The sequence below is a fragment of the Gekko japonicus genome, unplaced genomic scaffold, assembly GCF_001447785.1.
Source record: "Gekko japonicus isolate JY-2015 unplaced genomic scaffold, Gekko_japonicus_V1.1 scaffold2769, whole genome shotgun sequence".
Lineage (NCBI taxonomy): Eukaryota > Metazoa > Chordata > Lepidosauria > Squamata > Gekkonidae > Gekko > Gekko japonicus.
The window spans coordinates 105,072-117,004 of NW_015175450.1; the positions used below are offsets into that span (position 1 = coordinate 105,072).

General features: G+C 45.2%; 1 protein-coding gene across 1 annotated transcript in view; it reads right to left on the reverse strand.

Annotated features, from left to right (window-relative positions):
- The window catches only part of LOC107122754 (transmembrane 9 superfamily member 3-like), a 38,213-nt gene that overhangs the window by 25,910 nt on the left and 370 nt on the right, over nt 1-11,933 (reverse strand). The window contains 1 exon segment of the mRNA XM_015425888.1: nt 5,461-5,656. Coding sequence (XP_015281374.1) covers nt 5,461-5,656 — 196 coding nt within the window.

Sequence of the window (11,933 nt, forward strand, 5' to 3'; positions counted from 1 at the left end):
AGAGTAAAGACACACACACTAAGGCAGGACTGCAATTAAACTGTTATGCATGAGGACCATGAAGAAATACTCCAGTGAAGTACTGCTTGATCAGAGGGGCTCTCACGGGCACGAGAGTGCAGGGGGGGGGGGAGAGGTTACAGCAGAGCTGCCGATGCAGCCAAGTGTCAGACTCTGTGCCCTTTGCACCCCAGGATCCAAAGGCCCACCAAGAGCAGCGTGTCTGATGTCGTGGGCGTGGGCTCCAGTGCGAGGAGTGGCAGGCGGTGACCCTGCATAGCTAGCTGGGTAATAGGCAGCTACCTAGATTGGGCAGGGAGGCCCTGCTGCCCTTCCGCTCTCCTCCCCCTTCACTTGGCAATGGGGCTCAGCATTGCCAGACCAGCAGGGGGAGGAGCGGCAAGGGAAAAGAAAGAGAAAACCTCCTCGCAGGTCAGCAGACCAAGGCTCTAAATTTGGCCCCCGAGAACAGAACAGGATTTCACCCTGCAGAAACGCTCAGCCTGATGCATCACCACCCATATGTGATGTCCTCATTAAGGGAAGAATTTGGCACAACTAAGAACTGCCCAGACAAAGAGCTTTCGTAGCCACATGTTTATCCGGCTTTCCAGGCTGTACGCTCCAGAGCTAGCCTCTCTGGACGACACAGAAGGTGAGCTTCGGGTGGAGTCCTCAGTCAGGTGAAAGGTTATGTGCCAAATCTGCTCTGGAGCTCCAGTTGTTCACTACACAGTTTGGTGTAGTGGTTAAGTGCGCGGACTCTAATCTGGGAGAACCGGGTTTGATTCCCCACTCCTCCACTCGCACCTGCTGATGTGACCTTGGGTCAGTCACAAGCTCTGGCACAGCTGTCCTTGAAAAAGAGCAGTTTGTGTCAGAGTTCTCTCAGCCCCACCCACCTCCCAGGGTGTCTGTTGTGGGGAGGGGAAAGGAAAGGAGTTTGTAAGCCGCTCTGAGACACCTTTGGGTAGTGAACGGTGGGGGATACATCCAATCTCTCTTCTTCTTCTTCTTCTTTAGCCCCAAGAAGCTGGAAGACCAGAACAAAGGCACAACAAGGAGGGGCTATTTGTTCTCAGCAGGCTCAGGTTGTGCAAACCTTCAGATACTGATTCTTTCTTTTCTTTCTTTTAAGAACTCAAATAACATGGTGTTTTAAAGACCATGTTTCAGGGAATGCTAGATTTTTCAGGTGGTTATTAGATATTCCTAAATGAAATGCTCATTTGCGGAGAAAGTGCTCCTCTGACAGACCGCTGGCCCACCCACTACGGATCACTTCTGGCAGCTGTAGCGGAATGCTGAGCGTGTTATTTAAAATAGCCACAGCCCACTTCTCTACCAAGCTGGAGCCAACACAACTCACAACGGATTAAAATTACAATACTCAATTAAAATCTTAAACATTAACCCTTAAAGACAAGACATGACTTACTAAGAGAAACCTAAGAAAAAGAAGCCACTGAACAACACCATGGAAGCGTCACCCAGAAAACTCTGTAAATGACTTCCCACTGACGGCCCTCTCAACTACCTTGCCCAAGTAGGACAAACTGGCCGGTAGTTCACCAGTTCTGCAGGAACCAAGGATGGCTTCTTTAAGAGAGGGCGGACCGTAAGAGACTGCTATGCCAGTCCTCCACAACGAGCAGCCAGGGGGCATAGGATCCCACAGGGCTGCCTGGAGCCACATTAGCTCCATTTGGCTCCACAGGCAAGCTAAAATATGCTCGCCGCCCAAACCAGGTTGGGGTGGAACATTCACGTGGGCCTTCAAGGCATAGTGGTCCGACCATGGCACCACCACGGCAGTGATCCGGTCCACCCTAACTCCATCCACAAAGATCAAATCCAGCATGTGCTGGATCCCCAGTGAGTGGGGAGCATTACATATTGGGAGCGTCCCAGCGCTGCCATGGATGACACTGGGTCCGCCACCTCCATCAGACAACAAGACAGGTGGCTAGATTATGTGCCCAGGTTTACAAGGAGCGTAAAATGCATGGCAATTAGATTTTCTAATTTTTATCTAAATTATACATAAATGTGATGTGTGTGTATCTTTAAGTAGGTGGCTTTCCGTTCTACTGTGATGTATTTAACCTTGAGTCCTCTCAAATTTATGTCGGCATACCACCCAAGTATTTCCACCTGATCGTCACTTGTGCTGTGCCACAATATGAACAGTTCCTTTCTCTCACAACACCATCTCCATCTTCGGGCTGTGCCTTTTGCTGTCTCACTGCTTGCAAAGGAATCTCCTCAACTTGTCTGGGTTTTGAGAAGTTTGTCATTGTCTGTAATTGAGAGGCCAGAGCTTCAGCGACCGGGCAGAGTTCAACAGCCTTTTTCAAAGTAAGGTCAGTCTCTTTCAAGAGTCTTTCTTTAAATCTGTCCGGAGCACTAAAGACCAACTTATCTCTGATCAACTTCTCAGAAGTCGAGCCAAATTCACAGCTGGCAGCCTCTAGTTTGAGTTCAGTTGTAAATTGTTCCACGGACACACCCTGCCCCCAGTTATACGTCCAAAAACAATAACGCTCAAATATCAAAAATCTTCTATGGAGGACAATATTTCTTAAACTCCGCAAGAACCTCATTTAACGTCTTTGGCCCTCCGTCCTCAAAAACAAATGTGTTATATATCCTCATGGTGTCTTCGCCAATCACACTTAGCAATATAGCTATTTGTCTCTTATCTGGCATGTTATCAGTGGCTCTGGCAATTAAATAAAATTGGAAAGCTTGCCCCCACATCTTCCAATTTCCTGCAAGATTACCAGTCAAACGAAGTGGAGGGGGCGGCCGAAAATAATCCATCCTTCTGACACCAGGTATGTTATGCGTTTTCATTTTTTTATCCCTAATTGGTAGTCTGAATATCCTTTGTCATTTTGGAGGGAGAGATGTGATGTGTGTGTATCTTTAAGTAGGTGGCTTTCCGTTCTATTGTGACGTAGTTAACCTGACAGAATGGGGAGGGTCAGTTGACTCTCAGGCAGTGTGATGTTGTTCTTCGGTCTCTGTTCTTCTCGTCTCCTTCTACTAATAAAGCTATTGCATAAACAACGACTGGGTGTTGTTGTTCACCAGACGAGGCAAATCGCTGCAGAACACTACACTGTATGGCTGTCTTATTGTATCTCCATGTCACAGATTTTTAAATGTCAGTATGCCACTGTTGGTTTTATCTCATATTTCTTATTCAAATGTGTTTATGTAAAATGATTGAGTGCACTGGTCGTTCACTGTAACAATACATTTGATTGACTGATGGCAAGGTATTGGCTGGTGCATTGGGCAGTTGGTACACTAGCCAAATAGCCAAACTCTCCCCAGCCTCCCACACAAGGCTGATGTACTCTATGCTGGCGATCCTTGGTGGTAGGAGTGCCCTGAAGGAGTAAGCCTCCCAAATGAATAGAACCACTCCTCCCCCCGCCCCCAATCTGTGATTGGTGAAGAACTGAAAACCTGTGAGGAGCTAATTGGGAGAGAGCAACTGTCTCCCCTTTTCGAACCCAGGTCTCGGTCATGCACACCAGGTCATCACCCTGCTCCTGCAAGAAGTCCTGGAGGACCGTGGTCTTATTATTTATGGACTTGGCGTTGCACAACACCAATGTTGGAGGGAAGTTATTAGCCCTAGCCCCGCTGGCAGCAACCCTTGGGATGGGACGCAGGCTGAAAGAGGATCAAGCCTATTTGTTTGTCAATCCCCTTCCTTTGTAATCCTGCCTGGTCCCATTGCTATACTTTCCCCTCCCCAGGAGCACTGGAATTCCTAGCCCAGTAATCTCCCCTCAACTGATGGCCTTCACCGGGAGCCTCAGACTACGGGTGTGCATTCGACTATAGCCGAACTGAAAGGATACCCGAAAAACAACCAGTCAGCTGTTGGGTTTAAATACCTTTCTTTCCCTCCCCAAGGTTAGAGAGGGAAAGACAGGCATTTTAAATGTGCCTGGGTTCCCTGCCTGCCCTTCTCCAGCTAGGACATGTCTGCTAGAGAACGGAAGGCGGGGAGTGAAATTGACAGGGAAATCTGTAGGGGCTACCATCAGGAAAGAAGGCATTTTACCATGCCTCCTTTCCCTCTGGTGGTGTAAATCAGCCCTGAATGTATTCGGCAATACCGAATATTTCCCCAATCCGAATACCTCACCAGTGTTGGACTGGGGAAATTCGGCATTTACCGATATTTTTCGGGTCTGATTTACCCAAAGATGAAAAATACCGGCCCATTTTTTTTTGCATCCCCCTACCTCAGACCAACCAATAAACTAACTGAGAGATGTTCAATTTTGTATATATAGCTCCTAGCACGTAACAAAATTTAATACATTCTACAGGATTCCTGTGCCCCTAGCCTAGTATAAATTGTCCTTTCACCTAATCCCACTAGTATTCCATGGTGCAACAAGAGTCCTGTAAAATTCAGTATCCCTGCCACCAATTTACTGATGGCTCTGCTGCTGTAATATGCTCAGCATAACTTTGCACACTATGATAATCCAGAAAAAAAAGAAATTCACCCTATCTTTGTAATGTCCACATCCCATACAGATAGTAGGCAGAGTGGAGATTCTGAAGGATGCCTTTGTTTGAAGTAAAGCACATTCACCCTCCCCACCTGCAATACGTCCTTTTTAAAAAAACTACAATAAGGGACTGGACATGGGAGGCCAGATGCAGCTGCTCCTGTGCAAGTTCGGCAGACAATTTGTGTTCACCAACTTCCAATACTGGTTAACAGCAAACCCTAGCCCGCATTACCCATCCTTAAAACTAGTGCTAATGTAAACTGTAGCCATATAGTGAAGGCAGATGGAAATAATTCACACAAGGGAGGGGGAAAGGCAGTAGGCAATCTCTGCTCCTGAAGTCTTAATGATGACCAAGTCTGCACACATGGTTCAAGCTATAGATATAATATCATATTGTCCCTAATAAGCAGGGATTCTGTTCTACAATCTTGAGCAAACATGGTTGCCCTTACCTGTAACAGCTATTCATCGACATCTCCTGTGCACACATTCCCTCCCTCCTGCCCCACTGTAAACTCTCAAAAGGGGGGGGGGGGACACGGACCATGGATGCACTGATTTATCTATCATTTGTCTAAGCTCGCAGTGGCTTGGCAGGAACTGAGGGAATGGGGGCGGTCCACCTCTAGACCACGTGATGTGTTTGGCAGGAAAACCAGCGCATGTACCATCTCCCTGAGGTGGACTGCCCCATTTCTAGGAGCTTAAAGCTAGAGAAAAATCTCCCATGGCCGGCCTGCGAAAGCAGAGTCCCCAATGTGGGGGTGCACAGCAAGACAAAAGATGAACATTCACTGACAAGTTTCTGAAAATAAAGACGTCTCTTCTTTTTTCTTTAAACATTTAAGAGTGGGATGGTAGTGGATAATTTCAGAAAGCGCTAGTAAAAGCAATATAGGGTGGTTTTTACCTTTGAACTTAATGTCCAGACCGCTGAACTCCAGCTCAACACCTTGAAGTGCTTCTCCCAGTGTTTCGTGGTAATGATCAATGCTCTTTTTTGATCCTCCACAAAAAGGGAGAGAGAAATATTTGTAGGTTTCTTGGCGATTGTGGTATGGTCCTACAGTGTTCATCCACAAAACAACTTCTTCTTTGTCTTGGTACTGAAAAGAAAGCATATGTATAAGAATGAGGAACTCATTACAGCCAAACAGGTACTCACGAGAAAATGTGGAATGAATGCTTCAAAGACACCTTTCTATGCTGCTCTTGCCTGTCACGGGGCAGCAAAGGGCAGGCTGAGCAAAGCGGCCACAAGCCGGTTGTCCTTTCACCCATCCATCTTTCTCCTGCCCTTTGTGTCTTAAGAAACACAGAGCGGCTGGCTTTAATTTAAGGATAAGGTGAATACATGCAAAGGCTTGGGAAGTCTTTGAAATTATCTTCTACCTTCAGCAGTATCACAGGATCCTGAGGTCTAGGTCAATTTGAGCATGCTTCTCCAGCAAGAATTCAGAGGTTTATCAGCTTTGTTGTGGAGAAAATTTTTTAAGTTCTTTAAGGATATGTTCCTCCAGTCCTTTTTCTTTTGTTTCTCCCCCCCCCCATTTTCCCATATTTTTTCTTCAACTTTATTTTCACATATGAAAATCTTAAAAGTTTATAAAAAACAATTATTAAGCAGTCCCTTTAAACAAAAAAAGAATTCAGTCACTTATCACTGTACAACATGAACAAATCTAACAACACTGTCTTTCACGGAGAAACAAACAAGGAAAAACTTTGTGCAAATGCAAAACGTACACACATTTCTCATCTTGATTGCATTTCCCATACATTGTCCCCCATAAAGGACCCCAAGTAGCCTACATTTTTAGATGTGAATACCCTGCCCTCTTCTTGCTAGTAATTCAAACAGCAGCATCAATGGCATAGAAGTTATTTCTTGAATTTGTCTGCCTGGTAATTACAACATGAAAGTGTAACTCAGTTCTTCTCTAAGTTCTCCCCTGCTTCCCGTTCAGTGGCCGCTTCCTTCTGATGCTATGTTTTGATATCACATGAAATCATCCTCTCCCCAAAACTGCATCCCTCACCCCTCAGCCAAGGATTTTGTATCTTGACTGATGGCACCGAAGAGCCACAAAGCCAGTCAGTCTCTCTCAACACTTGGCGCCTGGCCCAGCTGCCATTCAAAGTGTTCTACTCAAATCTCTGAGTCATGCCGAACAATCCTGTCACCCCCTTTGGGGAGGGGGGGGGAGCAAACTGAATGCCTTTGCACAAAACAAAGTTATCTGTGGAGATTCTGCAACTCAGCAAGTTTGGCTTCAACCAGTTTGGGAGAATAGCCAGGTAAGAACCCAAGTTATTTAAAGTCAAGATGGATAAGAAAAAGTAATAATGAAAAATTGTCTTTAAATTTTTGCTACAATAAATTTATCTTTAAAACAACCTGGTTTAAAATTAAATCTGAACACGGCTACAAAGCAGTTTTGTTGGGGCTGGGAGTAAGAGGATAAAACAGATGGCGCTTTACACCTCCAGGTTCCTCATAGCAAATGAGAATATCAAATCCCTGGGTACTCAATACTTGGACAATTTGGAAACTATGATGCAGCAAATTGTGGATCTGATACTTAAACTGAATAAGACCTGAGCAACTGGAGCAAATACAACACTTCCTCGTTTGGATGCAGTTCTGTGTTAAAGACGAAATATCACTTAGAAAACCCATGCTTCTTTCTGGCCATCTCCCTTGCTGGTAAATCCTTCATTATTAAAATAAGAGTCAATCAGTGTTGCAACCCTACAGCAATCTTGTCATAACAGTGGCCTGGCCGCCACACTAACACTGGAGCATGTTCTTAAATTTCTAGAATGATGTTAGCTACTTATCAGTTCAGGAAAAATAAAACATTTGGGAAGCTGAGTCATTTAGAATAGATATACCTGTATCTAAACGGATGTGGAAGAATAAATATTTCCAGGATTTGAGAGGGAATGCTGTTCACTCTGTGTTAGTTAATGCTTTGGACAGTGGTGAAATATGTCTGGGGTGCACAGTTATACTATGTCCTGTGAGGCTGTATTAAAGATTATTCAGTTTTAAATCAATACAATTTTATGGCAACAGCAACAAATTAGTATCTATTTATTTAGAAACTAGATAACGGAAACATTGGTTTAAATCAATCTACCTGATCTGCAGAGATCTGCCCCTATGTTCATAGCCTTTGTATGAATTGTGTATATTGAGTTGTAAACCAGCTGTAAACCAACTACTATAGAGAGATAAAATATACTATATTTTATAATAAATAACACTACTATATAAAATAATACATAAATATAGATAAAACACCATAGATAAAATACCATATCTAAACCTGTATCCTGATCAAATCACAAGTAACTGATTCCAGAAGACCAGTTTTGAAAGGCTGCTACAAGCTGTGCAAGACTGAAAGCTACGCTTCTGGGTTTAAAACCAAGGATCTGCCTGGAGTCTCAGTGAGAAAGGTGGACTATAAATAAAAAGAAAACCCTACACTCACTGCAACAATGTCCTGTCATATTTACTATTTATCTACTCACTTCATTCATATGATGCATTTCTCCCGTCTGGCGGCCCAGGGTGGCTTATGCTGATCCCCTTGGTCTACGATGAAATACTGCCTACAAAAGCCACACTGAATGTGGACAAGAACACCAGTGTTCTCTAAAACAGGCCAATAAAGATTTTTGGGGGTCTAATTCTGATTTCAGAATCAAGGCATCTGAAAACTTTGTTGACACATGATTTGCAAAGGTCTCCAAACAGTGGGGGAATCTGACAAGCTCTAGTAAAAATATGCCCATTCCCAGAAATTTCAGTCAAAGTCTACCCAAAATTATTCCACATATCTTGTACAAGTTGGTGTGGTCTAGTGGTGAGTGTCAGAACCGGGAGACGCAGGTTCCCATCCTCATTCAAGTCTGGTGGGTGACCCCGGGCCAGTAACTTTCCCATCCCAATCTACCTCACAGGGATGTTGCAATTAAGATAAAACAGAGGAAGGACACACTACAAAACCCTGAAGTTTAACTGCCAGGAGGAGGAATCACGTTCTTCCTTGAGCACACAAATTTGCTCTTGAAACAGAGCCCTGCCTGCAGTATCATAACACAGTAGAGGACAGCTGAGAAATCTGTGTTGGACAAGGACTCCTGCAAAGCTGTAATGAAGAGATACAGGACCACCAGTACAAGGGCACTCTTGACATCACGAGTCAACCACGGTCAAGCATACAGTCAACCAAATTTTGCCTATTTCCTACTGTCGCCCCCATAGAAATAGTACATTTCTTGAAATTCTGAAGCCACAGAAAACGCCCAACTTTTTTGTTCTGTTAAGAAAAACAGCAGAAATTTTTGGGCCAGTGAAATATATGCAATTCTGTCTTATGAAACAGAAATGTAATTCACTGCTTTAAGATCAAATGAATAGTTATAACTAGGCATATGAAACTGTACGATTTGGCATATTTATGGAAGTCAGAAGTATGAATGCCTTCGTTTTCTACAAGTAAAATGGTGAATAGATGCAGTACTTGACAGGAATGGAGACGGCTGTACCCCATGCTACCTTAGCACATGTATCTTTTTGCCACTAGCATGGCAGGAAAAATAAAAGTCAGAAACGGCTCTTATTTCTTATAGAAGGTGCTCTGTTGCTACACTGTCAGTTTTCAGCGCACATCTAATATATACTAAAAATGCTGCCCCTCTGGAATTATTTCCTCCACCCAGTAACACACCATCACTGTTCATCCAAATTTCCGGCTTTGCTCTCACATCACCATTTCAAACGCAATGTGCACAAACTGAATTTCTCATTTTCTTTTCCCAGGCATTCATCTTCTCATGTGCTCTCTTTGCCTGCCTCGACATACCGCAAGGCACCCTGACAGGTGGGCTCTAGATCTGGCTTTACCCCCAGATTCCCCCCTCTCCCTTTGCACTCCATAATCAAATGGTCCAAGCCTTAAATGAACAGGTGAGCAGGGAATTTCTTTCAACACTGACCAGAGGTAAGCAGTTCTAGGGGATCCAGTCAGCAACAGGAAGGTTTGGCACACCACTCAAAGTTGGTGAAAGGCACTATGGGCTACAGACACCACTTGGACTTTTGAAGCGCTTTTGGCTTCTCACCTCCTCCACCCAAACTCTTAACCCTAACAGAAACAAAGACCAAGAATTGGTAAGCACATACTGATCCCTGATTACCCTTGCCCTCTTATTTCTGTCCCTCCCCACTGACTTCCTTCTCTGGAAATTCAGACTGCAAGATCCTCAGAGCAGGTACCTCTCTCTTTTTCAGATATTACTCTGCAGAGCCCCATATAAATAGCTGAGACTATGCAAATACTCAGCCACCAGTCCTTAAGCCACTGGGGTTTGGGGGTCAGGCCTACGAGACAGAGCATTTGCTTTACATGCACAAAGCCTCAGATTCAATCACCAGCATTTCCAGATAAAAGGATCAGGTAAGTAGATATCAAAGACCTCCACCTGAGACCACAGAGAGCCACTGCCAGTCAGAGTAAACAAGCACAGTTTTGACAGACCAGTAACCTGACTAAGCACGCAGTCCTCTGTGTGCTCAACTGCACGAAGTGAACAAGCTCAGCTATGGAGCTTTCCTGTAGCCCTCTTAGCTTCCCCATAAGCCCGCTGGGCTACCTTTGAGCTGCACCAGAGAGGCTATGAACACGGTCCTAGATCCAGATCTCCCCATAACTGTGAATTCTCTAAGCAAGCCTTGCACAAGCCACTATTCTTTCAGCCATTCTCTGTAATGCAGGCATAACAATACTAGTTTCTTCTAACAGCACGGTTGTATTTTTGCAGTATTGCACAGGACAAATGCCAAGACTTGGGATGGGTGACCATTTTCACACACACTGTCAATGAAAGCTAGCTACAGCTTTACTGCACTATGAATAGCAGCAGATTCAGAAGGGAGGTCCTGTTATTCTCTTCCAGCATCTTTAAGACCAACAAGGTTGCATTCCAGCATAAGCTTCAGTGGACTAGAGGCCACTCGGTCAGATACCTCATTGCCCAGGCACTTATGCAAAAGTGTCTCTAGTTGACAAACACTGTTACGCTTGAATAAAATTTGGCTGTGCATCCAAAACCACAATACGCAGGTCCAGACCAGACCACAACAAAAGTCACACAGATCTTATGCATTCTGGTGTCTCTCAATAAGTTCCCCACTCATAATGCAAAGAATTGTAACACTGGTCTATTTTTTAAGGATTAACGCATTTCTTTCAGGCAGCAAACTACCAGTGTCATTAGCAGACGTGGCTCTCACCAAGTTTATTTATTTAGTAACACTATTCCAAGTTGATCCAGGTGAGTCACCATGTTGGTCTGAAGCAGCAGAACACTGTTTCCATCCAGTGGCACCTTGAAGATCAACAAAGTTTAGTTCTGAGTATAAGCTTTCCTGAGCATGCATACAAAAGCTTGCACCCAGAATTAAACTTTAATGGTCTTAAAAGTACCACTGGACTGAAACTCTGCTATTCCAGGTTGCAGGTTGGCTGCAATGTAAAGAAGAAGAAGAAGGGACTGGATCTGTGCCCTGCCCTTCACTCAGAGTGGCTTACCCTTCCTGTAGAGACAGCTCTCCCCAAGTTTATTTATGCAGTATTCTTTGACCCCCACCTTTCCTCCAAACATATGGCATCAATCCTCATTCCCATCTTATTATCACAACCACCCTGCGGGGTAGGCAAGGACTAAAAGAGAGCCAGTTTGGTGTCGTGTTTAAGTGTGTGGACTCTGATCTGGGAGAGCTGGGTTCGGTTCCCCACTCCTCCTCCACTTGCACCTGGCTGGATGACCTTGGGTCAGTCACTAGTTCTGACAAGAGCTGTCCTTGAAGAAAGAGCCGTTTCTCTCAAGAGAGCTCTCTCAGCCCCGCCTCCCTCACAGGGTGCCTGTCTGTGGTGGGGAGGGGGAGGGAAAGGAGTCTGTAAGCCGCTCTGAGACTCCCTTGGGTAGTGAAGGGCCATGGGGTATAAATCCAATCACTTCTTCAGTTTGGTGTTGTGGTGAAGTCCCCACTCCTCCTCCACTTGCACCTGGCTGGATGACCTTGGGTCAGTCACTAGTTCTGACAAGAGCTGTCCTTGAAGAAAGAGCCGTTTCTCTCAAGAGAGCTCTCTCAGCCCCGCCTCCCTCCCAGGGGGTGCCTGTCAGTGGTGGGGAGGGGGAGGAGTCTGTGGGCCGCTCTGAGACTCCTTTGGGGGTAGTGAAGGGCCATGTGGGGCATGAACCCGGTCTCGCCTCCTCCCCCCCTTCTAAACGTGTGTCTGACTGGCCTAAGGTCGCCCCAGGAAGCTTCAGAGAGAGAGAGGGGGGGGGGGCCCTGAGCCCGAGTCC